Source organism: Acomys russatus, chromosome 29, assembly GCF_903995435.1.
Source record: "Acomys russatus chromosome 29, mAcoRus1.1, whole genome shotgun sequence".
NCBI classification, from domain to species: Eukaryota; Metazoa; Chordata; class Mammalia; order Rodentia; family Muridae; genus Acomys; species Acomys russatus.
In genome coordinates, this window is record NC_067165.1 from 18,963,052 (window position 1) to 18,990,109 (window position 27,058).

General features: G+C 46.7%; 1 protein-coding gene across 1 annotated transcript in view; it reads left to right on the forward strand.

The window, feature by feature from the left end:
• The window catches only part of Inpp5b (inositol polyphosphate-5-phosphatase B), a 65,004-nt gene that overhangs the window by 25,649 nt on the left and 12,297 nt on the right, over positions 1-27,058 (forward strand). The window contains 9 exon segments of the mRNA XM_051171394.1: positions 11,684-11,786; positions 15,165-15,332; positions 16,962-17,063; positions 18,945-19,059; positions 19,399-19,515; positions 20,204-20,391; positions 21,501-21,612; positions 22,445-22,554; positions 23,277-23,412. Coding sequence (XP_051027351.1) covers positions 11,684-11,786; positions 15,165-15,332; positions 16,962-17,063; positions 18,945-19,059; positions 19,399-19,515; positions 20,204-20,391; positions 21,501-21,612; positions 22,445-22,554; positions 23,277-23,412 — 1,151 coding nt within the window.

Sequence of the window (27,058 nt, forward strand, 5' to 3'; positions counted from 1 at the left end):
CTCCTGGCATGCAGGTGAACATGCAGATAGAACGCTCGTATATAAAATAAATAAATAAATCTTAAAAAAAAAATATGACCTTCGCAGCCAGGTGGGGTGGTGCACAGCTGTAATCCCAACATTCAGGGAGGCAGAGGCAGGCCGATCTCTGTGAGTTTGAGGCCAGCCTGGTCTACAAAGTGAGTCCAGGACAGCCAAGGCTACATAGAGAAACCCTGTCTTAAAAAAAAAGAGAGCTTTTCCTGTGTTTTCGGATGTCATGTGCTAGGATTAAAGGTATGCACCAGCATGTCCAGTTTGTTTCTTTTTCTTTGTTTGTTTGTTTTGTTATTTTTGAGACAGGTTTCTCTGTGTAACCCTGGCTGTCCTAGTGTATGTATATGGGCGGGTAGGTAAGCCAGTGCTCCTTTGGAGGTCAGAAGACAAGGACGTGGAGTTGGTTCTCTCCCTCTCCCTGTATACGGGTTCCAGGGAGTGAGCTCAGGTCATCAGGCTTGCAAAGTGCTTTACCTGGCCGAGCCATCTTACAAGCCCAGAAATAGGATATTTTGATTTGAGTTTACACTTTGACTTTCATGTAAAAGCCCAGACTCTACCTGAGCGGTAGGCTTGCTGTCAAGAGTTTGAAACAGGCCTGTCTCCTGTCTTCTTTTTGTACTTTTGGCCTTCCCTGGACTTTGTTTGACTTCTACAGTACCTGGGCTCCTGAGTGAAGGATGGCTTCAAGTTAGTTGTGGAAAAAGACGGCAACCATAGAGGAAGATATGGTTGGTTTTCTTCAGCCGAGGAAGCAGGGGTTTAGGTTAGATAGCTTGTCCTAGGTCATGCACCATAAGAGGCAGCAGCACTGCAGCTTCTGACACCAAAGCCAGTGTCTTTATGTAATGCGAAAGACACAGAGGAGGGCTGGGGGTGTGGCTCAGCTGATGGGATGCCTGCCTCATGTGCTGAATAACAGGGAGGATGCTTAATTCTCATCCCGAAGGGCAAATGAAGTAGATACCAGAAGCAGTTGACGAGAAAGAGCAGGAAGGGAGCCTCCCAGAGGTGCTCTGAAAGACCCCACCCAGTAGGGGATCGAAGCAGATGCTGAGACTCACAGCCAGACTTTGGGGGGGAGCACAGGAAATTATAGAAGAGTTGGGAGTTTGAAAGAGAGCCATTTTGTAGGCTCAAGCTAGATTTGGCAGTGAAATTTCCTTTCACCGATGAGTCTATTTGTATACTTTACTTATCCAAGTGTTGCCATTCATAAGCTGTACTGCATCTCAGCCCCTACTGTCATAGTTATCACAGTGGTGTAGGTAATGTAGTGTTTTAGCATTCTGAAGTGTCCCAAATTCTGGATTCCAATATACATTGGGCTTGGCTCTGTGGGTCTGTGGCTCTCTACTGCTGTGAGGGCTAAGAAACAAGGTTTATGTGGGAAGGTTGCTGTTTTTAAGATGTGAAAGAGAGGGCTGGAGAGATGGCTTAGAGGTTAAGAGCATTGACTGCTCTTCCAGAGGTCCAGAGTTCAATTCCCAGCAACCACATGGTGGCTCACAACCATCTATAATGTGATCTGATGCCCTCCTCTGGCATACAGGCGTACATGCAGGCAGAACACTGTATATGTAATAAATAAATAAATCTTTAAAAAAAGATGTAAAAGAGATAAAGAGAAAGAAGAAAGGAAGGGGAAGGAAAGAAGGAAGGAAGGAACCATTAAACATTCCATACTTTAGGCTGCAGTTGCTAGGACTGACCAGCTAGACACTCAGTGGGAAATGACTTCAAGTGTAGGCATGGCAGGAGTGCATCCAGAAATCACCCCTGAGAAATGGGCCCAAGGAGGAGAAAACTAAGGCTTTTTTGTTCAGTATTCACTATCAACTGCCAAGTATGCACCACTTGCTGTAGCAAGCCAGGGGCCACAGGAAAGAGAATCCTGTCTGCCTCCTCCCAGAAAGTGTGGGGGCTAGCTAAAGAGGTAGGACGTCTCGGGCAGCTGAGCTCTGATGTGATGATCCAAGTCCCGTGATCTGGATGTGCTAGGATCCCAAAAACTGGAAGGCAGAGGCAGCAGGTTCAGCTAGCCTGGGCTGGTCAGCAAGCCCCTGTCTTAGAAGTCAAGGGTGCTGGAGACGTGACCTAAGTTCAGTTCCCATCACCACCACAACTCTGGCTCCAGGGGATCGATGCCCTCTTCTGGACTTCTTAGGCACCTGTGCTCACATGTGCATATACACTCACACAGGGTCTCTCTGTCACTGTCTCTTTCTATCTCTGTGTGTCTCTGTCTCTGTCTGTCTGTCTGTCTGCCTGCCTGCCTGCCCCCCCCCCCTCTCACACACACACACCTTAAAAATAAAGACAGGGTTTCTCTGTGTAGCCTTGGCTGTCCTGGACTCACTCTGTAGACCAGGCTGGCCTCAAACTCACAGCGATCCGCCTGTCTCTGCCTCCTGAGTGCTGGGATTAAAGACATGCTGCACCACCGTGCCCGGCTCAGTACTGGCTTCTCTTGCAGAGGACCTGGCTTCATTTTCCAGCAACCACATGATACCTCACAGCCATTTTGTACCCCTAGTTCCAGGGGATTTGACACCCTCTTTTGGCTACTTGAGGCACCAGGTATACATGTAGTTCTGGCAAACACTCATATACATAAAGTAAAGAAAAGAATTTTAAAAAATTAAGTATGAGCATAGTTGCTCACGCCTTTAATCCCAGCACTCGGGAGGCAGAGGCAGGCGGGTCTCTGTGAGTTTGAGGCTAACCTGGTCTACAGAGTGAGTCCAGGACAGTGAGGGCTGTTACAAGCAGATAAACCACTTACTGTGTGAGGCCAGGAACCTGAACTTTATCCCCAGAATGTACATAAACTCCACAGAGTTGTCTCCTGACTTCCTCCCAGTAATAATAATGGAGACCTAAGGGTGAGGTGTGTGCAGGAGGAGGAGTAGCAGAACAAGTGAGTGCATGAGGAGCACAGCAGAGGGGGCTCTACAGAGGCGGCGGTTCTGAGCCCGCTTGTTGAAGGGGGACCATTGTTTACCAGGTGATGGCCTTGGATACACACAGGGTCATAGGTAAAAGGTAAATCATTTCCCCGTGAATGGGTTGAGGGCTTGGAGAGAGAGGTAGGAGTGAGGGTGGGAAATGGGGGCTGGTGAGGCAGTCTGGGGCTATTTATAGAGAACTTTATGTGCTAAATACACAGAAAGCTTTATTTCAAAGGCGACTTAACTCACGAATGGGCTGCTGAGAATGATGCTTTCTTTTAGTTGTTGACTGAGGGGATTGGAGGAGGTGAATGCAGGCACGAACTTTGCAGAAATCACGGCTGAAGCTAAGGCATGGCAGTAGGGATGAACAGGGTTAAATATAAACGTATCTAAGAGAGCCTGACATGGCATATGCCTTTAATCCTAGCACTCCAGACGCAGAGGCCACTGGATCTCTGAAAAAAATTTTTTTTCTTTTCCTTTTTGGTTTTTCGAGACAGGGTTTTTTCTGTGTAGCCTTGACTGTCCTGGATGCACTTTGTAGACCAGGCTGGCCTCGAACTCACAGAGATCCACCTGCCTCTGCCTCCCGCGTGCTGGGATTAAAGGTGTGCGCCACCACTGCCCGGCTGGATCTCTGAATTTGAAGCCAGCCTACATATGGATTCTACAGTCTACATACAGGGTTCCAGGCCAGCCAGGATTACATTGTAAATTCCTGTAAGTAAATAAGTCAACAAGGATCATAGTCCTCGACCTGGTAACTGAACACAAGAAGGAAGGAAAAATCTTGCCACCTCTTAGATTGGGTGACAAATCCAGGGTTGGAGGTCTGAGGCTAGAGAGGGCAGAGAGGAACTAGGGAAACTTGGGCACAGGAGGAGGAAGGAAAGCCATGGCCAAAGAGGGACGAGTGCTGTGGAGGAGTCAACGCAGTAAGGGCCTGCTGACAACCAGAGAACTGCTCATAGCTGGAAATCCCCCAAATGGTGCCTGAAAGTTTCCATCCATAGTCACCAGTGAGGACAGCGAAGACACGGAGATGGAGCAGTACAAGGCAGCTTCCTCAGCACCACTACCCACCCGTGGGGTAGAGCATGCTAAGAGGGAGGCCTTGGAATGCACAGACATCCCAGCCACAGCTCCTTAGGCTCAACAGCTCACACTCCTTGTTACAGAGCCCAGGAGCTGATAATGTGAGCGGCCCTGTGTTATAGATCAAGAAAGGAAGACCAGAGAGACAGTGACTTGTCGTTTACACAGGAAGACAGTGGTGGAGAAGGCCTTCAGCTTCAGTTCCCTGGTACATCCGCTCTAAGGCCGTGGTGCACGCCGGCGGCACACCAGGCCCTTTCTACATCTCAGGGAGTAGCCCAGGGAGAGCCAGCCCTGCCTTCCAAGGCTTGCCTTTAGTGGGAATGGCATCGCTGTCTGCTGTACATGCGTGATTACAAATCTTTTGTTGTTGTGTTTTTGTGAGACAGCAGTCATGTAGCGTAGACCGCCTTTGGACTAACTATGTAGCTGAGGATGTCCTTGAGCTTCCCGGTCCTTCTGCCTCCATCCGCTGACTGCTGCATTACAGGTGTGCACCACCAGGCGCAGGTCCATGCAGGGCCGGCGTGGAATCCAGAGTGCAGGCTCTCAACTGAGCTACATCTCAGGCCTGAAAATAAGTAGTATATGAGTTAAGTGACTCGATATTAAATGATGGTGGTACTAATAGGTAAACCTTTTTATTTTTAGGTTTTATTTAGGGTTTGTTCAGCTGTGGCATAATGTATATGTTTGTGTACGCATGCATGCATATGGAAACCAGAGGCCGAGATTGGGTTTGAGTGTCTTTCTCAATTTCTCTCCCCGCCCCCTTTCTCTCTCCCTCCCTCTTTTTCTTTCTTTCTTCTTTCGTTTGTTTTTCCAGATAGGGTTTCTGGCTGTCCTGGACTCTCTTTGTAGATGAGACTGGCCTAGAACTCACAAAGATCCTGCCTCTGCCTCCCTAATGCTGGGATTAAAGTCATGCGCCACCGTACCTGGTGTATTGTTTATTTATTTATTTAGGTTTTTGAGATGGGGGTCTCACTAATGTAGCTCTGATTGTTCTGGAACTCATTATGTAGACCAGCTGGCCTGGAGCTATCAGAGATCTGTCTGTCTCAGCTCCCAAGTGCTGGGATTAAAGGAGGGTCACATTCCAGCTCTTTTATTTTTTAAATGATGTTATTATTCGTGTGTGGGTACACATGTGTGCACTCCTTGGCATGTGTGTGTGTATGTTAGAAAACAACTTTGTAGAGTTGGTTTTCTTCTTCCGTCTTTACTTGGGCAGTAGGGATAGAGTTCAGATTTACATGGTTGGGCAGCAGACGCCTTTCCCCACTGAACCTCCTCACTGGCTCTCTACCCATTCTTTGCAGTAGGGTCTCTCACTGAACCTGGAGCTCATCGGGTGGGCTAAGCTGGATGGTGATGAACTCTAACTCTAGGGACAGCCTGTCTCTGTCCCCTCCCACCCCCCCCCCCACCCTCCCGCTCCCAATGCTCTGTTAAGATTTCAGACGAGTGTACTACAATGCCCAACCTGCATGGGTGCGTGGGATCTGAATTCATGTCTGAATGCTTGCTCGGTTGCACTTCATTGACTGAGCCATCTCCACAGTGCCCAAAAGAAAAATCTGTTAAAAATTGGATGTTTTGCCGGGCAATGGTAGTGCATGCCTTTAATCCCAGCACTCCGGAGGCAGAGGTAGGCAGATCACTGTGAGTTCGAGACCAGCCTGGTCTACAAAGTAAGTCCAGGACAGTCAGGGCTACACAGAGAAACCCTGTCTTGAGACCCCCCCGCCCCCAAAAAAAGGGATGTGTTTCTTACGCTTTTCTAAAGCCTCCTGGGACTAAGTATTGACATGGGGACAGGGTGGGAGCTTAGCATTTTCAATAAGAACACAGACCTACTGAACACGAGATAACTTCCAACTCAAGGGAGTTGGCAATTCCAACAGCAGATGGTGCTGCATTCCTTGTGATGTGATCTTCACATGAGTTTGGTGATTTTGTGATAAAAAAACAAGTAAACAGGGTGAGTAAGCATGTCTTCATCAAAATGCTTGGGACCTGAAGGGTTTAGGGCTGTGGAGTCTTTTTTTAGATTTGCTTATACATAATAAGATATGGTGGAGATGATGCCCAAGTGTAAACATGTGTATTTATACACACCTTACACATATAGCTAAGGGTATGTGTTTGTATATGTGTGTGCACATGTGTGTGTGTGTGTGTGTGTGTTCTCGTGTGTGTGCACATATGTGTATGTGTTTACTTTGTTCCTGAGGAGTTGAACCTAGGGCTTCATACATGCTAGGCAAATGCCCTACACAGAGCTATAAATGCTCAGCCCTTTTATCTGTTTTGTTTGTTTTTCTTTTTATAGACAAGGTTCCTCTGTGTAGCCTTGGCTGTCCTGGACTTGCTTTGTAGACAGGCTGGCCTTGAACTCACAGTGATCCACCTACTTCTGTCTCTGCCTCCCTGAGTGCTGGGATTACAGGCATACGCCACTGCTCCCAGTTCTTGTTTGTTATTGTTCAAACAACAACAAAAACAGGATCTCATTCTGTAGCTCAGGTTGACCTTGAATTCAGGGCGATCCTCTCACTTGGCCCTCCAAGTGTCAGAATTATGAGTGTATGCCGCTACTCACAGATAAAACTTCTGGGTAATTTTTGTTGTCGTTGCTTTGGTTTTTGACCCAAGGTCTCTGTTAGGTAGCTCTGGCTGGCCTGGGACTCACTGCTGGGTATTTTTTGAAACTCCAAGTAAGCAGGTGGGTTTCAGTGGGTGAAGATGCTTCCCCCAAAGCCCGATTACCTGAGTGTGACCCAGGACACACATGGTAGAAGGAGAGGACTAACTCCTTCATGCTATCCTCTCACCTCCACAAGCATACTGTGACACATGAACTAATGAAATTTAGAAGCTTCTAGAGTAGAGGTAAAGGGATATTAGAGCACTTGTGGGGGAGTTGGCTGGCTCGCTGGCTACCACAGAGCTAGACTGAAGCTCTAGCACCTGCACCCAGGCTTGGAAGGAGGAGGGAGCGGTGTAGGGATCAGGAATCCGTGAACCCCAGAGGGACCAACAGGAGCAAAGGCCTTGACATGTTCAGGGGCGGTGGGGAAGGAACCGTGGCAGGGCCGGGACGTGTGGGCTCCCAGACGCCTTTCCCGCTCTTGCGTCTGAGGGTGGGTTTCATTTTCAGTGTGATGGGAAGCTATTTGAAAATTTAAGCCAAGAAATGACCTCATCTACTACTCTTGTATACTTGAAGGCTTGCTGTGGCTGCTCTTTGGGAAACTAAACAATAGGCCTTACGTAACGAAGCACACAAACAGGGAGCTGCTGCTGTAGTCCTGGGCATGGTTTTGAAGGCAGAACTTGCTTCAGTTGCCACCGAGTTAGATGTACGTGTGAGTGAGGAAGCAGGGAGGGTCAGGAGGAGGCCTTGGCGTGTGTTGCCTTAGGCAGTCCTGTCTCAGCAGCTCATGTCCTTGAACAGCAGCAGTCTCCTGCAGCTGCTGAGATTATAGGTACGGCCCCTCCTGCTAGTTGGAACCCTAAATTCTTTTACTTTCTTGTTTTTTCAGTTGTACACTGTGGCCCAGGCTGGTCTCACTTGAGGCAGTTCTTCTGCCTCAGCCCCCCAAACGCTGGGATTACAGGCATGTGCCACTGTACCCAATGAGTGTGAGGTTTTGACCGATCAGACGGTTGAATGCCAGTGCCATTTACTGGGATGTAGAAGATGAAGCCGGGTGTGGTGGTGCACGCCTTTAATCCCAGCACTCGGGAGGCAGAGGCAGGCGGATCTCTGTGAGTTCGAGGCCAGCCTGGTCTACAAAGCGAGCCCAGGACAGCCAAGGCTACACAGAGAGACCTTGTCTCGAAAAACCAAAAAACAAAATATTTTGAAGCTGGGTATGGTGACATGTTCTTAGTACTCGGGAGCAGAGGCAAGCCAAGGCCACGACGCAGGGAAGCCTGCCGCAGTACACATGCACAAGTCAATCAGGGAGACTTAGTTCTCTCCTTTTACCGTATGGGTCCTGGGGATTGAACTCAGATTGTGTGTCAAGCGTCTTCACCTACTGAGCCGTCTCACTGGAAAGTGTTTCTCCGTTTTCCTTAGGGAGGTCTTATCAAATGACAGTTCCTCCATGGTCAACTTGTCTGCTATTCTCGTAAGACAGTCCACAAGGAGTTTCACTCCTAGCCTGCTCTCCTTGTGCCCCCACTTGCCTTTATGTAGCCAGAGATCCAGGCGGAGGTGCTAGAGAGATGGCTTTGAGGTTAAGAGTACTTGCCACTCTTGCGGAGGACCCAGGTTTACATTCCAGCACCCATATGGTAGCTCACCACCATCCTGTAACTCCAGTTCCAGGTGATTCTGTGCTATCTTCTAGTCTTCTCCGTCACCAGGCACACAGGTGGTGCACATACATACCCGTAGGCAAGACCTTCACACACATAAAATAAATGTTAGGGAGAGAAAGAGAGGAGAGGGGCGTGTGTAATGAGTGGGTAAGAGTGTGCAAATCCCAGCGCCCAGATTGAAAATAAGTAAAAAATTAAACGAGCTGAGGAAGAGAACAGCTAGGAGGGAGGTGCCTTGCTTAGGATCTTGCTAGGGAGTGGGGGAGGAAAAAGAGGAGGGAACCCCTAAGGACTAGTTTTCCAAAGGAAGCAGTGACGTCCATCAAGTGCTTACTTAAAGGAGGTGAGAGTGGACACAGCTGCAGCCTGCGCTGCCTGGGCCACATGCTTATCAGTTACCATAAGCTACAGTTACTGAAGGTTGGAGACAGATGAGGCTGGGCCCCAGAGCGCTGAGACAAGGCTGGGCTGCAGAAAGTTGAAAAGATGCAGGACAATAGTAGAGGCTGGATAGAGGTGAGCTTTTCATGGGGTTTTGATCTAAGCTCCAATACGAAGATCTTTTACATTTTAGAGATTTTTTTCCCCCATTGAGACAAGGGTTCTCTGTGTAGCTCTGGCTATTCCGGAACTTACTCTGTAGAACAGCCAGGCTTCCAACTCAAGGGTCTGCCTCCTGAATACTGGATTAAAGTGTATATCACACTTCCATTAGAACAGTTTTATTTCTCTGTAAAAACGGTACAGAAAGTTCCTGTAATCTTTCATCAGTTTCCTGCATCACTGCCTTGCACATAACAAATGTATGGCACATTTGTTATCAATATTAAACCTGTGTTGATAGATTATTATTGGCCAAATTCCATACTTAGATTTTCTTGGACTTCTACCCAATGACTTTCTCTGCCCGTGGACTCATCCAGGACCCCCATGACATTGAACTGTCATGTGTCCCCTTAGTTTCCTCTGATCCGTGACAGTTTCTCAGTCTTGCCTTGTTTTTGATGACCTTGACAGCTCTTAGAAGCACTTCCTTTTCTCTTTAGACAAGGGCTCTGTAGAAGGAGGGGACAGTCTATCTGTCAAGGCTGTGGGCTATCAACATGACTTATCACAGGTGAACCTTGGCCACCTGGCTGAGGAAGTGCCTGTCACATTCCTGTCCCACAGAGCTTTGATTTTCCTCCCTTCCCCACTTCATCCTTTGGAAGGAAGCCCCTCTGCACAGCCCACCCTCAGGAGTGGGGACTTAGCTTCCTCTCTGCAGGGGAAGCTGCTATGTGAGTTACTTGGAATTCTCCTTGGGAAATTTATGTCCTCTCATTTGTTTTATCATCTCATGATTATTTATTATTTATCTATGTATTTCTTAGCACTTTCTAGCACTGTCAGAGATTTCAGGCACATTTTCTGTGTTTCTTTTCTCAGTCCTCAAATAACCGTCCTTCTCAGCAGCCTAGTATTGGATGGAAAACAGTGTTAGAAGCTGAGGTCTCACATCAAGTGTGCTTGCTGCTCTTGGGGTGCTCTTGCGCATCGGATGACAGCGAAGAAGCGTGTGTGTCTGTGTGGTGGGGGCAGGTTTTTCCTTTGAGAGAGGGTCTCATGTATCCTAGACTCAAACTCCCTTGGTAGTTGAGGGTGATTTTGAACTTCTGATCTTCCCGCCTCCAGCTCACTGGTGCTAGGGTTGTTACAGACTACCATCCTCAGTTATGTGGTGCCGGGGATTGAACTCAGGGCTTCGTGGATGTGAGACAAGGACTCTTCCAGTTGAGCTACAGCACCAGCCCTATGTGACTATTTTTTTTAAACTTAATTTTAATCATTTGTATATGTGTGAGTATATGACATGAACGTGCCCTGGGAGGCTAGCTGCATAGCTGGAGTTAGAGTTGGAGTTCTGGGCTGTAGGTGGTTGTTTCTGTATCTAATCGCCTGTGTTAAGTTAAATACTAATTCATACTGATAGTTTGAAGTCTAAGCCATTGCCACATGGATCATCCCAGCTCTCTTTGCTCGTCTGAACACTTGCCTTACATCATTCGCCATCCCTTTACCCTGTGCTCATGTGTAGTAGTTACCCAGTTGTTTATCTGTGCCACATGGTCACTACATTCTGAACTGGAGCACAGCACATGCATAGTTTCCCACTCGCCCCTAGGCTTCCAGATACTCTTTCTTTCTTTTTTAAAATTAATTATTACATATATGGTGTTTTGTCTGCATGTACACTTGCAGGCCAGAAGAGGGCATCAGATCACATCATAGATGGTTGTGAGCCACCATGTGGTTGCTGGGAATTGAACTCAGGACCTCTGGAAGAGCACACAGTGCTCTTGACCACTGAGCCATCTCTCCAGTCCCAGGCTACTCGTTTTTAAAGTCCTGTGATTAGCATGTTTTTCTAACCCCATGTCAGAGTGTTAAATGTGGTTCCATGTTGTGATGGAGGCAGATGCCATTGGCATTTTCTCTACTTCACGCCAAGAGTCCCTGAGGTCTTAAGTGATTTTGTTTATTTTTGATGGTGCTAGGGATCAAGTTTGGGGCGATGTACAAGCTTACCACTTGGCCTCATCCCTAACCCTTGAGTTGTTGTTTTTGTTTATTTTGTTTTTTTTAATCTGGGTCTCACTATGTAGCACTGGCTGATCTGGAACTCACTAAGTAGACCAGGTTAGCTTAGAACTCACAGAAATCTGCCCGCTTCTGTCTCCTGGGTGCTAAGAGAAAGGCATGTACTTGCCCTTGGTTTTTTTCCTCATCATGTGTCTTAGGTTGGCCTTGATGTGATTATGCAGATCCAGGTGACTGTGGAGGACACCGTGGCGGTGTTGAGTGTCTTCTGCAATGCTGTGCCTAGAAGGGGGTGGAGTAGCTAGGCTAGCTTGTTCTCAGTGGACAAAGCCGTCCAGGTGAGCTACCTTTCTGCCTTGTGAGACACACCTGCATGGCAGTGTGGGCCTTTGCGGAGTTTCCAAGCAGGATGTAGACTGCCAGTGATTCCTTGGCTACCATCAAAGAAGCTGTGGGCTGTGTACTCAAGCACACTTTTAATTTTTAAAAAAGTATTCTTTGAGGGCTGGAGAGATGGCTCAGAGGTTAAGAGCCTGACTGCTCTTCCAAAGGTCCTGAGTTCCATTCCCAGCAACCACATTGTGGCTTACAACCATCTACAATGAGATCTGGTGCCCCCTTCTGGCCTGCAGGTGTATACACTTTATACATAGTAAATAAATACATCTTCTCCTCCTCTTTAGGTGGATCTAACTTTGACAGCTCGAAGCCAAATGGGAGAGGCCTGCTTATGGACCAGAGCTCTGGGGCCAGGTGTCCGGATAAATCAGAAAACTCTCTCACAAGGTACTGCAACCCTCCCTTCTTCGTACCTGAAGACTGTCTTCATTAGACATCCCCCACACATAAGTCCTTCCAAGTAGCTGAATACAAGAATTGTTCCTCCTGTATGGGCCAGGGGTGCTCTGTGTGTGCCAAGCTGCAGCCTCTTACAGGGACCGTGGTTTACATCAGAGTTCCGAACTGTACTGTTCAGAGCTAAGGAGACCCAGGTGACAAGGAATTGCATAAGGGGGCGGAGAGATGGCTCTGCAGTTAAGAGCACTGGCTGCTTTTACGGAGAACCCTTTTAATTCCCAGCAAGCACATGGCTCCAGGGGATTTGATGCTCTCTTCTGGGAATCGCACTCACAGGCACATTCCCTTATGGACATACACACATACTTCAAAACAAGTCAATAAATCTTAAAGAGACTCCATAGGTTGTGTAGAGAAGATGGCTCAGTAGATAAAGCATTGCCTTACAAACTTGAGAACCTGAGTTCAGATTCCTAGAGCCCATGTTATTTATTTGTTTGTTTATTTTTACATACAGCACCCAATGTCCTGCACTGGCCGGGAATCCTTCTAGAACTTGGACTTGCAAGCACGTTAACTCTCCTGTAGAGATTTAGAAAATGGTTTGGAGAGATTCTTAGGCAGTTTAGAGCACTTGCTGTGCAATTATGAGAACCAGACCCTTATCCCAACACCTGAGTAACAAACAAGTTGCTCCCACATGTTTGTAACCCACGTCCCAGGGCAGGGGGATGAGATATGGGGACAGGAGGATCACTGGGACTTGCTGCCTTCCACCCTAGTTTAACTTCCACCCACATTCTGGGAGATAGCTATTCTGGCCTGCCTGAGGGAGTAGACAGAGTGATGGGGGAGGAGATCCAGTGCCTTCTGGCCAGCGCGTGTGTGCACACACACACACGCGCGCGCGCGCGCGCGCGCGCGCGCACACACACACACACTTTAAAAAGTTAAATCTGGCAAGGTGGCACAGTCCCTTAATCCTTAGCACTAGGGAGGCAGAAGCAGGTGGGTCTCTGTGAATTCAAGGCCAGCTAGGTCTACACAGTGAATTCCAGGCCATTCCTCCACACAGCCAAACCTTGTTTCAAACAAACAAGTAATCAAACAAGCAAAAAGAGGAAACTGAAATGTTTGATATTTTTCCCCCCCTTACATTCTTTTTATACTTTTCTGACACGGAAAACACTTAACTTTTCTTTACCCTTCCCCCACCATGCATGAGTATATTCAACGTTTTCTAGTGTCATCTAGCAAGTAAAATCATAAAGTCAATATTTTAATTATACCCTTAAGCAAAAATGAATAATTCTCAAATTTGAATATATTTGAGAGTCCACCATTCTTGAACCATTTGGTATTTATGTTATATAATCTTTAAAAATTTTAAAAAAAGATTTCTTTTATGTGAGTGAGTGTTTGCCTGTGTGTATGTGTCACATGTGTTCCTGATGCCCTCAGAGGCTAAAAGAGGGTGCCAAATACCCCGGGATTGGAGTTACAGGTGACTGTGAGCCATCTTGTGGGTGCTGGGAACTGAACCTGGTTTCTTCACATGAGCAACAAGTGCTCTTAACCACTGAACTCTCTCTCCAGTCACCTTCCCCCCCTTTTAAAGTTTTATTTTATTTTTTTGAGGCAGGGTCTCACTATGTAGCTCCGGCTAGCCTAGCGTGTAATACACAGAGGAGGCTGGCCTTGAGCCTAGAGCTCTGCCTGCCTCTGCCTCCCTGGTACTGAGATTAGTGCGTGCCACAGTGGTGGTTTGACTAAAAATGGCCCCCATGGGCACATAGGGAGTGTGTGGCCTTTTTACATTAGGAGCTTTGAGGTCTCAGATGCTCAGGCCTGGCAACGGTCGCTGTCGCTTCTGCTGCCCACAGATCTGGATGCAGAACTCCCAGCTATCTCTCCAGCACCATTTTTCCCATGATGAAGATGACTAAATCTTTGAACTATAAGCCAGCTCTAATTAAATGTATTCTTTCATAAGAGCTGCCATGATCATAGTGTCTCTTCTACAGCAATAAAACCCTAATTAAGGCAGCCATAATGCTATATATTCTTACATAACCTTACTTGATTATATAAGTAACAGTGGTGCTGTTAGCAGTCATGTAATATCTTAGTCAGCATTCGGTTGCTGTGAAGAGACACTATGACCACAGCAACTCTTATAAAAGAGAACACTTAATTGTGAGTTCCTTACAATTCCAGAGGTTTAGTCTACTATTATCATGGGAGAGAGCATGGTGTCATGTAGACTGGCACTGGAGCAGTAGCTGAGAGCTACGTCCTGATCCACAGGCAGCAGGAAGAGAGCCTGGGCCTAGCATGGGCCTTTGAAACCCCAAAGCCCACCTCCAGTGACACACTTCCTCCAACAAGGCCACACCCAACAGTGACACACTTGCTCCAACAAGGCCATAGCTCCTAATCCTTCTAAACCTTTTTCATAGTGTCACTCTCTGGGAGCTAAGCATTCAAATGTATGAGCCGGTGGGGGCCACTCTTATTCAGACCACCATATGTATCATTTAGTTGGTGCTGGGAATTGTTTTAAAAGCCTTATGTACTTTAGTTCGTTAAGGCATCTCTAACAGTTTTCTTAGGTTGTAACATAGGACCCTGGTAGGTGAATATGTAATATTTTTCTTCTGTTAGCTCTTGAATAATTTATATCCTAATTAAAGATACTACATAATAATGTAATCTAAATTGCCTTTTTATTTTGGTTTATTCCAAGGGGTCTGGAGGACCTTATAGTCTTGTTCTGTGAGGTGCAAAGATGTGGAGAGAACACTCACCTCCTGAGTTCCAGCAACACTGCACTCCGTCCAGCAGGACGGGCGAATTCTACTTTTGCTGTACTGGGGGTTGAGACCTTGTGCATACAAGTCAAGCGCTCTGCCTACGGAACTATATCCCCCAGTCTTCCTTCGTTTTTCTTTTAAGGTCCCTTTGTGACTTAAGAGTCTAAGAATGGTTGGGCATAGTGATGCACGCTTTTAATCCCAGCACTCGGGAGGCAGAGGGAGGCGGATCGCTGTGCGTTCGAGGCCAGCCTGGTCTACAAAGTGAGTCCAGGACAGCCCAGGCTAACGCAGAGAGACCCTGTCTCAAAAAACAAACAAAGAACAAAACAAAAAAGTCTAAGAATGTATTATCACAACAATCTCTAGGCCACTTATGCTGTGTAATCAAAATATCAGTTTGCTTAATCTTCCGTTTGTTGTTAGCAAATATGTTTAACTCAGCCTTCTTTAATCTTCTGTGATACAGGTGCTAATGTGTGGGAATCTCTAGTTTTATATTTCTTTTCCACACCAGACTTGAAATATGATTAAAATGCTTTTATTTTTCCAGACAGACTAAAACTAAGTCTGAAATTACTGACATGGTTCGCTCCTCCACGATCACCGTATCAGACAAGGCTCACATTTTATCCATGCAGAAGTTTGGGCTGCGAGACACAATCGTGAAATCACATCTCCTGCAGAAGGAAGAGGATTATACCTACATCCAGAACTTCCGGTAGCTAACTAGGTTCTCCACAGCTTTATTTCTTTTGCGGAAGGCTTTCTCTTTGTAGCCCTTGCTGGCCTGGAACTTGCTATGTAGACCAGGCTGACCTCAAATTCACAGCAATTGTCTGCCTCTGCTTATGGAGTGCTGGGATTAAGGGTGTGCTTCAGTGGTTTTTCAAGGCAAAAGGACCTTTCTGCTCTCTGGAATTTCAGTAGCTGCCTCACATGCCTTGGATTTGGAAGCAAATTATTCTGTTTGGTGTTTTTCCTTTTCAAAAAATATCATTGCATTCCCTTTTTTGGTGGGAGTATGGGGTGGGGCATGAGGCCTCCTATGTTACCCTCCTTGGTCTAGAACTTAAGGGATCAAGTCATCCTCCTGTCTCAGCTGTACAAACGTCAGGGTTATAGATACAAGCTATTGTGCCCTGCCTATGGGTGCTTTTCGTTGACAAGTGTCTCCTCTGGGCAGGCTCTGGTTGATGGGCTGCAGTGTCGGGCACAGCTTGCATGTGGCTGCAGAAATATTTACAGGGTAACTGGACACAGAACAAAGAGCAGTACCCCAGCCTCCAGTATCTGCCCGAGGTTCTCTGTTCCCTTGGTCATTCCAGGCCTTTGAAGAAAAATCACTGAAAATGGGATTTGTTGACGCTCAGTAACCTTGTTAGCTGAGCTCACTGAACACTAAATGAGTAAATCTTTCAGCGTCCCCTGGAGCTTTAAGTCATTGCACTGGGACTCTGGGACTGTAGGTAAAGCAACATTGTCTCCAGGCATACTCTGAAGAAAGAACCTCGGACCACAGCTGCCCCTTTTTTGCCAAAAGGAATTACTAAGTGCTTTTCATCTTTTTCCTTTCAGCAGCACCCACAGGGCAAACATTTTGTGGCTTATGACTCGACAATGTCTATTTAAGGGAATGAGGCATGTTCAGAACAGACTGACTTGCTTTTTATTAATTCATCTATCTATATCTATCTATCTACCTATCTATCTATTTATCTATCTATATCTATCTGATACAGTCTCTTACAACTATGGCTTGTTTGTCTGTCTGTCTGTCTCTTTGAAATAGTCTCTCCCCATGTAGCCATGGCTTGCTTATCTGTCTGTCTATATATCTATCTTTTTTCCTTTTTTTTTTTTTCCCTTGAGATAGAGTTTCTCTGTGTAGTCTTGGCTGTCTTGGACTTGCTTTGTAGACCAGGCTGGCCGTGAATCACAGAGAGTCAGCCTATCTCTGCCTCTCTAAATGCTGGGATTAAAGGCATGCGCCACCATGCCCAGCTTCTGTCTGTCTGTCTATCTGTCTATCTGAGACACTTTCTCACCATATAGCCTTATGAGCCAGTGTGCAGCCTAAACTGGTCTGGAACTCACAGCAGTCCCCCTGCCTCACTGTCTCAAGTGCTGTAGCATGCTTGTGTTACAAGCATGTGGCACCATACCTGGCTCATAGAAGACCTAGAATGTTGGCAGTTATCACAAATGCAGACCGCTGCTCCCTCCTTGGTGCTGTAGTCATTGGTCTAGGTTAAATAGGACATTCCTTTTGTCTTAAAATGCCATTAAACAGAGACCAAACCCCAGACTTACTGTTTCCAAATCACTGATTGAGCCTCTTTGATGACAGGTTTTTTGTGGGAACATACAATGTGAACGGACAGTCCCCCAAAGAATGCCTCCGGCCCTGGCTGAGCCACAGCACCCAGGCCCCGGACGTGTACTGTGTAGGGTGAGTGCTCCTTTTCTGTCCTTCCCAGTCCTTAAGAACAGAGAGCCACGCTGAAGGAGTGGGGATGTGAACTGAGCTGAGTCTTCATGGCAGGTGAAGCGGCTGAGACCTGAGCTCAGCCCAGGCACAGGTGCTGATGTGTTTGATGTTTTCCCTGATACACAGAGGTCTGGCCACATACTGTGCTTGCCATTTAAATGCTAATATTAATTTAGTATAACCTTTTGTTAGAAACAGGTGTGTTATTACTTGACGTTCAACACATTTTTGGTCACAAAGCAAAAAATATTTTTGCCAGGAAAGGAAGTTTTCTTAAAGTCTCATCAGTTATTTGTTTTGTTTATGTGTGTGTGTGTGTGTCTGTGTGTGTGTGTCTGTGTGTGTGTCTGTGTGTGTATGTGTATGCATGAATATGAAAGCCAGAGGTCAATTTGTCCCCTAGAGCAGAGAGAGAGGCGGGGAAGGAAGGGAGGGGCAGAGGGAGAGTTACAGACAGACAGAAAAACAGGGTCTCTTTGGGGGTCATTCAGTTGGGCTAGATTGGCTGATCAGCAAGCCCCATAGATCTGCCTCTTTCTGTCTCTCAGCACTGAATGTAGATTACTATGCTCGGCCTCCATTTGTTTGTTTGTTTGTTGTTTTTCTTTCTGAGACGGGGTCTCACTATGGTAGCCCTGACTTGCCTTGAAGTTATGTAGACCAGCTGGCCTTGAACTCACACAGGTCTGCACGTCTTGGCCTTTGGAGTGTTGGTATTAGTGGCTTGAGCTACTATGCCTGGCCCTATGTTTGTTTGTTTTACATGGAATCTGGGGATCACATCCAGGTCCTTGTGCTTTACTGCCTAGGCCATCCTCCCAGCTCCTTGTTTTATAGTTTTGAGCAAAGGTTTTCCTGCATAGCACTGGTTGGCTTAGACCTTGCTATGTGGTCAGGATGTCCTTATACTTGTAGCAACCCTCCTGTTTCTGCACACAAGTGCTGGCATTATAGATGTGCACCATCGTACCTGGCTTGGTATGTGTGTATGTATGTATGTATGTATGTATATGTATGTATGTGTGTGTGTGTGTGTGTGTGTGTATGTATGTATGTATCTATCTATCTATCTGGCTAGCTTTTGCAATGCTGTGGATTGAACACAGGGCACTAAAATGTGAGAGGCAAGTACTTTCCTACTGAGTCCCAAACTCAGCTCAGACATTACTTTCCCCGTTCTATCCTCTCCTCACAGTCCTGGGTACAGCTGGTGGAAGAGGTAGTTAAAGAAGCCTGAATGATGTATTGGACAGAGCTAGCATTTGGAGTTTCTATAGACCCAACCAAACCAAAACCTAGGCATAGATTCCAACTCCAATTTGCCTTGTTGGGAAATTTGCCAATTTGTCTTGAACTCCACTTAGTCCTTGTTGACTTAACAATTATAGGTGTAAAACAGTTGTGCGTGTGCGTGCGCGCGCGCGTGCTTCCAACTGACTCAGAGCCTAGGTCCTAGAGAGGAAATGAGCTCATGTTTAGAGAAGCACCAGGTAAGTCCCACGACATCTAGTTCTCTGGGTCTCTCTGTCGTCGTCCCCAGCCACATACACACCAGGGGTCCAGCCTTTTCATCTAGAAAGCTGGAACCCAAGCACCTGAGCAGATTTGGCATGTGTTACTTGCATGTCACCTTTCTCTGGTGGTTTTGTTTGTTTGTTGTTTTTTTTCGAGAGAGGGGGTTTCCCTGTGTAGCCTTGGCTGTCCTGGACTCACTTTGTAGACCAGGCTGGCCTCGAACTCACAGCGATTCACCTGCCTCTGCCTCCTGAGTGCTGGGATTAAAGGCGTGTGTCCCTATGCCCGGCTACCTTTCTCTGGTTTATCGGTTGCTTCTCCACATAGGTTCCAGGAGCTTGATCTGAGTAAGGAAGCCTTCTTCTTTCACGATACCCCAAAGGAGGAAGAGTGGTTTAAGGCTGTGTCAGAGAGCCTTCACCCAGGTGCCAAGTATGCCAAGGTAAGGGCGGGGTCGGGGACTTTGGAACCTTCTGTAGCCTGCCAAGAAAGCCTGAGATAAATGCTCAGCTTTTTTGTGAACCATCAGTGTAAGCTGTTCCTGGTCAGCCCCACAGTCCTTCAGAAGGGCCTGTCTGAGTGAAAGATGAAGGGTCTTGGCACTTGTAAGTGGCTTAGGGTATCATGTAGCGTGCTCAGTGAGTGAGACAGACTACCTTGTGCCTGGCCTGGAGGAGGAGGTGTGTTAATGCCTGAGCCAGCTCTCTTACCACATTTCCCTTGAGCTATTTCAACTTCTGTCCACAACGCTATCACTTGAGAATTGGGCTCTGTGTTCCAGGTGAAGCTCATCCGACTGGTTGGCATCATGTTGCTGCTGTACGTCAAACAGGAACATGCGGCCTTTATCTCAGAAGTGGAAGCTGAGACTGTGGGGACAGGAATCATGGGGAGGATGGTGAGTTCTGGTAACCCCAGTGCTTTGCCTCAGTGTCTTGTGATGCAGGCGCCTCCCTAGGATGCTGCTGTTGCAAGGCGGGCTGTACCCATAAGCAGACAACTTAGAAATGCAGCTAGTGCACTTCTTCCTCTGCGGTTAGTCAGTGCCGGCGGAGCTTCTGGTGGATCCAAGCAGACCATGTAGTATGCTACAGAAACAGTTTTGGCCACCAAGGAAAACAGAGCCCCATAGGTTTGCACTTTCTTCTTGAGGCTCTTGCAGTCCTGCCCTTAGATCCCTCGGCAAGAGCTGAGCTGGACGTGTGTCTGCCTCACCAGTGATACAGGCAAAAGAACAGAGTGTTGAGAGTGGCAGGCTCTGGCCTGAGCTTCCTATGGAAATGCCTAGTCAGTTTGCTTGGGGACTTGACTTTTTTTTTTTTTTTTAATGTATACAGTGCAGGCCAGAAGAGTGCATCAGATCACGTTATAGATGGTTGTGAGCCACCATGTGGTTGCTGGGAATTGAACTCAGGACCTCTGGAAGAGCAGTCAGTGCTCTTAACCTCTAAGCCATCCCTCCAGCCCCAGGACTTGACTTCTTATCTGTAAGCAATAACCAATAACCCCGTAAGGTCATTCTGAAGGCAAAGACAAACTGTTTTGAAAGTCTGCAAGTGTAAGTGACTGAGGGGTTCTTTCAACAGGGTAACAAAGGAGGCGTGGCCATAAGGTTCCAGCTGCACAACACCAGCGTCTGCGTAGTCAATGCCCACCTGGCAGCCCACACCGAAGAGTATGAGAGGAGGAACCAGGACTACAGAGACATTTGTTCTCGAATGCAGTTCTCTCAGGTGGACCCGACCCTCCCCCCACTCACCATCAGCAAGCACGAGTGAGTCTGAGTTTCTTCCCTCCTCAGGCCGCCTCGCATCTGACTGCCAGGCTGAGTTCTCCATCATGCCTGAGAAGTGCATTCTGGGAGCTGGGTGTCTGCCAGCTCTTACTTGTCTGTTGGAAAATCTTGGCTTCCTAAATTGCCATCTGGAAGACCTCTAGAACCGTTGTCAAGCGTCAGTTGTCCCTGGAGAGGCATGGGATTTATTTGCCTAGAAATCTGGCTCATTGAGCACCAGGAGCAAAGCAGCCAGAGAGCTTGCGTCTCACGCATAGTTTGGAGCACTGTTTTCAGTTTCCACACCTGTTCTTCCAGAGCACGTACACTTGAGAGTTGGACCTGCGCTTGCTGCCTGCCCTTGCTCATTCCTACTTGATCCTACTTGACAAAACCATAGTTGCAACTGCACAGCGCATACTGTGCTAGTTTTTGTTCGGTCTCTTTATTTCATTTATCCCCAAACTTGTCATTTGTCAGATTTCAAAGTTTTGGAATTTCAGACTTTATGGGCACAGTTGATGTTTATGGATCTTCTTTTATAAAGAGGAGGGGGCCTCCAGGGTCCTGTCGGAAGCAGTGGGACTGTCCCTGGCTAGTTGGTATTCTGGAAGCTGACTGGATGGCTGTTCTCCTCCAGGGTCCCTCATAGGGAGCATGTCCTCTCTGTTGTGAGGAGGCAACTGGCATGGCCCTTTGTCTGCTTTTGGCTTGAGGATATATTTGTTGGGGGAGAGAGTACACTGCGAGGCAGATTATTTGGTGACATGGTTGTTGGCTTCAGGTGGAACAGTGGAGTTCTAGGTCTGATGTCATCAGGGAGCAGCAGCAGGTACAATGAACCATGTGACACAGATCTTTCCAGGAGTGCAGAGTAGCGCAGCCAGTGACGTGATGGGTAAATCCAGGCCCTACTATTAAATTTGAATTTTCAGAGAATTCTTTCTAGAAATAAGCTGAGAGTGTATTTGTGGTCTGGAATGTAACACCAGGGTCTGCAACACCTAAGTCACTGTCCCACCTTCGGGCTTCTGTCTGATGCATCCTGGATAGGGAGGGTTAAAGCCCCCGCCCTTAAACCCTGTCACCTTTGTGCTTTATCCTCACAGTGTGATCTTGTGGCTGGGGGACCTCAACTACAGAATAGAAGAGCTGGATGTGGAAAAGGTGAAAAAGCTCGTGGAAGAGAAGGCCTTTCAAACCCTGTATGCGTATGACCAGGTACAGACGGCCACGGGTCTGCCTCAGCCAGCCGCTGCTCTGCTCTGAGAGCACAGACCCTAGTTTCTCCTTCCTCATCTTGAGAGGTTTCCCTAAAGACCTGATGCTGTCCACTTGTGCCTGCATTCCGCCTGCGTTTCTCTCTCTTGGCTCTGTCCTGGAAGATCTTGTGTCCCTTGGAGTAAGAGCACAGAGATTAGGAGTTGGGGCCAAAAGTTATGATGTTTTTTTCTTCAGTGAAGAAACTACTTGGTATATCTTAGGTGATGTAATAGTTCTCTGTAGAATGAGTCTCCTGCTCCTGCCTCCTCCTTCCCACCAGTCTCCTCCAGTGTGGGGGAACTTTCTCAGCTCTTCTTTCCACTGGTGAGACAGTTCCACAGCCTGCTGCTCTCCACCATCATTTGACATAGCATGTCTTTCTGAGAGCAATGGCCACTTCACAGGCTGAGAGGAGCCCATGCCTGACTTTCCTGCCACTCTCTTCAGTGGCTTGAGACTCCTTAGGTACTCAGCACTGTCCAGGATGCTGAAGCCCTCTTTCTTTTTCCATCAGAGCGCTTCTCTCCTCCTTGACAACCTTGGCGTCATTGTGTCTAAATCCTTCCATTCTCTTTCTCTTTCCCAGTGCAGAACATTGAAGGAGAGGAATCCTAACTTTCCTGTCTCTCTATGAGATCATTTCTTTATTGACTGATGGGATAGCAATGGTTTTCTCATGGGTCCCTTCCCTTTGCGGTAGGGTGTGGGTATGGATTGATGTCATGGTCTCCACTAATCCCAGGCTTGATCTTGCATTCTGAAGGTTTTCTCCTCCCATTCTTTTGAACAGCTGAAAATCCAAGTGGCTGCCAAGACTGTCTTTGACGGTTTCACAGAGGGCGAGCTCACGTTCCAGCCTACTTACAAGTACGATACTGGCTCTGATGACTGGGATACCAGGTGGGTCAGAGGTCACTTCATGGGGTTAAGGAAGTGGAAACCCAGGATTCTGGGACGCACTGGCCCTTGTGGACCTGAAGAATCGTAGATCCTTGTCTGCCTGGACATGAAGGCTCTGTCTCGTGGGTCTCTGCCTGAGCCATATACTTGTCTTAGGTAGGGTTTTATTGCTGAGAAGAGGCGCCATGACCACAGCAACTCCTATAAAGGAAAACATTTAACTGGGGTTGGCTTATAGGTTCAGAGGTTTAGTCCATTATTATTATGGCAGGAAGCATGGCAGCATTCAGGCAGACATGGTGCTGGAGAAGGAGCTGAGAGTTCTATATCTTCCCCTCCCTCCGCCCTAGACAGGGTCTCTCTGTGTAGCCTTGGCTGTCTTAAACTGGCTTTGTAGGCCAGGCTGGCCTCGAACTCACAGAGATCCTCCTGCCTCTGCCTCCCGAGTACTGGGATTACAGGCCTGAGAGTTCTGTGTCTTGATCTGCAGGCAGCAGAAGGAGCCTGGGTATCACACTGGGTGTAGCTTCAGCATAGGAGACCTCAAAGCCCGTCCCCACAGTGACATTTCCCCATCAAGGCCGCACCTCCTAGAAGTGTCACACCCTATGGCCACGCATTCAAGCACATGAGTCTCTGGGGCTCATTCCTATTCAGACCATGAGAACACTTACGAAGCAGTGGGCCCTGCTGTTTGGGTGAGTGTGGACTTTGTATTTTAGTGAGAAGTGTCGTGCTCCTGCCTGGTGTGACCGAGTCCTGTGGAAAGGAAAGAACATCACTCAGCTGAGTTACCAGAGCCACATGACCTTGAAGACCAGTGACCACAAGCCCGTCAGCTCAGTGTTTGACATTGGGGTAGGTGGGCAGCTGGTTTTCTTTCTGATCTCCGCCTTTTTTTTTTTTTTTTAAAGACTTATTTATCCTGGTCTACAAAATGAGTCCAGGATGGCCAAGGCTACACAGAGAAACCCTGTCTCGAAAAACCCAAAAAAAAAAAAAAAAAAAAAAAAAAAGACTTATTTATTATGTATACAGTGCTCTGCCTGCATATACACTCACAGGCCAGAAGAGGGCATCAGATTACACTGTAGATGGTTGGGAGCCACCGTGTGGCTGTGATGAAACATACCCAAAGCAACTCGGGGAGGAAAGGTTTCTTTGGCTTACATTGTAGTTTGATAGGACAGGAACTGAACCAAGCCAGAAGCTCCTGGAGGCAGGACTGATGCAGAGGTCATGGAGGAATGCTCCTAGCTGGTTTGTTTCTCATGGCTTGCTCAACCAGCGCTACCAACCCAGGGTGAAGGAAATGTCCTATAGGTTTAACTACAGCCCCCATCTTTTTCTTTTCTTTCTCTTTCTTTTTTTTCTTTTCCTTTTTTTTTGGGGGGGGGAGGAGGTTTTTGAGACAGGGTTTCTCTGTGTAGCCTTGGCTGTCCTGAACTTTTGTAGACCAGGCTGGCCTTGAACTCTGCCTGTTGACTGCTAGGATTGCAGAAATGTGCCACTGTGCCCAGCTGGAGGCATTTTCTTAATTGAAATTTCTTCTCAGATGACTTTAGCTTGTATCAAGTTGACATAAAACTAGCTAGCACACACCCATATATAAAAAAATAAAAAGAAACACATTTTTTTAAAGAATATAATTTTTTGTAGATTTGTTTATTATTATGGATACAGTGCTCTGCCTGCATGTGTGCCTGCAGGCCAGATCTCATAGATGGTTGTGAGCCACCATGTGGTTGCTGGGAATTGAACTCAGGACCTCTGGAAGAGCAGTTAGTGCTCTTAACCTCTGAGCCACCTCTTTAGCCCAAGAGCATAAAATTTAAGTGTAAAGTTAATTACTTCTTGCTTTTATATACATCTGAATGTTTCCACATATATGGAAATTCCCTTTTGCCTCTGGACTTTGTTTATGTGTTTGCATCTGAGTGTGTCAGTGTTCTGCATACGGTACACAGATATTTCCTTTCTTATTTCTTAGTAAAAGAACTTACCTTTTACACATTCTGGGAACATATTTTCCCTTCATTGAAACGTTTTAGGGATGGAGAATGTAGCTCAAGTGGTACAATGCTTGCCTAGTTGGCAGGAGGTGCTGGATTCAATTCCCAGACCACACAGACCAGATAAGGTAACACCATCCTCGTAACCGCAGCACTCAGCAGTTCAAGGTCATCCTTGGCTACATAGGCAAGTCTGTCTTCCATCACTTCCACCCCCAGAAAAGAATATGTTCTAGGGGATGTTTTCATGGTGGTAATTGCAGTTTGTTCCTCATTAGTTTGTTTTACATTTTCTTGTTTTAGTGTGTGTGTGTGTGTGTGTGTGTGTGTGTGTGTGTGTGTGTGTGTGTTTGTGTGTGTGTGTGTGTGTGTTGTACATGCATACCACAGTGTTCATGGGAAGGTCAGGGACCTATAGGAGTCCACCATGTGGATTCCAGGGATCAAATTCAGGCTTTTAGGCTTGGAGGAAAGCACTCGTATCTGTTGAGTATCTTACTGGTTTTAAAGGCTGAAACTTTTCTGTGGTAGGGATGAACTATAATATATTGATGACTTGTTTTAAAATATCGCCATTGTACATGGTGCTGTAGTGACTATCCTTCATGTGTGTGTATTGCTATAGACAGAAATTCTTAGTGCTGATATTAGTGGTTCAAGGAGAATTGTATTATAGCAGGGTGGTGGTGCATGCAGTTTGAGTATTCAGAGGGCTGTGACAGGACTGTTTGAGCCCAGGAGTTTGAGATAAGTTTGGGAAACATAGCAAGACTGTGTATTAAAATATTCTTTGTTTGTTTGTTTTTGAAACAGGGTTTCTCTGTGTAACAGCTCTGACTGCCTGGACTCACTTTGTAGACCGGGCTGGCCTCAAACCCATAGAGATCCACCTGCCTCTGCCTTCCAATTGCTGGGATTAAAGGCGTGCGCCATCACCATCTGGCTTATTAAAATATTCTTTTTTTTTTTTTTTTTTTCCTGAGACAGGGTTTCTCTGTGTAGCCTTGGCTGTCCTGGACTCACTTTGTAGACCAGGCTGGCCTTGAACTCACAGCGATCCACTTGCCTCTGCTTCCCGATTGCTGGGATTAAAGGCGTGCGCCACCATGCCCAGCCCTATTAAAATATTCTTAAATTTATTAGTGTATGCGAGAGGGTGCTGTAAATGTATGTGAAGGGACACAGTAAAGAGACTGCCTACGAGACCGCTTCATTACTAGGGAAGTTTTTTGTTTTTTTAAATTGTGAGTAAGAGAGACTATGCAGGAGGTATGTGGAGTAGTTGGTCCAGAGCAGAGAGGAAGAAGACTGAGCCTGGCCCGGCTAGGGAAGCGTAGAGATAGTGGGCAGGAAGAGACAGAATGGAGCACAGCAAGAGAGCAAGAGACAGAAGGGACCGGCAGATATGGAGGGGATAATGGGTCAGGTAGGATGGATGGCTAGCTGGGGGAAGGGGAAGGCCAGCAGACTAGTGTGGACTTTGCATAACACTCAGGGAGCCTGGGGGCCAGCGTGGGCTTTGATGTTCTGATAGGCACCACAGCCAACCATGTGTCCCTTCTGCCAGAGGTAAGAGAAGTGACTCCTTTTGGTAGCTGGGAACCAGTTCCACAAGTTCCTGAGGAATGCTTTTATCTCACCACAAGAAGTCCTCTGTGGTCCAGCTTGAGCTTGTCTCTACATATGTGGACCACTTGAGGCTTTACAGTGCCTACTCATTGATTGGGTCTACTCCCAACAGCTCTTACTTTTGTTGTTGTTGGTGGTGGTTTTTTTGAGACAGGGTCTCTCTGTGTAGCCTTGGCTGTCCTGGAGTCACTTTGTAGACCAGGCTGGCCTCGAACTCACAGAGATCTGCCTGTATCTGCCTCCCCAAGTGCTGGGATTACAGGAGTGTGCCACCACACCTGACTATCTTACTATTTTTTTTAAGGCCCAAATGCAATTTATTTAGACCTAGAGTTAAAGAAAAAAACAAAGATAAATTCTAGGAAATTAGACAACATATATTTAATAGTATATGGGTCAAAGAAATTGCAAAAGAAATCATGAGAAATATATCAGACTGAAAATGAAAGTATAATACAAGCAAATTGCACTAAAAATGATAAAATGTACTACTTACCAATGACAAGAGGTACTAAATCAATAATATAACTTGCTAGAAAGAAAAATTGGGCTGGAGAAATGGCTAGGCTCACAACCAAAAAGAAAAAAAAAGAAAAATTATTTTATGCATGATGAAAAAGTCCCAACAATCCCCCCCCCAAAAAAGAAAGAAAACATCCTAACCTTTATAAACTACATAGATCAATAGCAAACATCACGTCAGTATTGAAGGGCAGAGGCACTAAGCAGTACAGCTCCCTACAAATAATGTGACATACATATGTTGTAGAAAATTGATTATTAATATTTACCATTAATCACATCTTATTATTGTGGCGTTAGTTATTTAACTCGCTACTATATCAATAAAAGACACATACGCC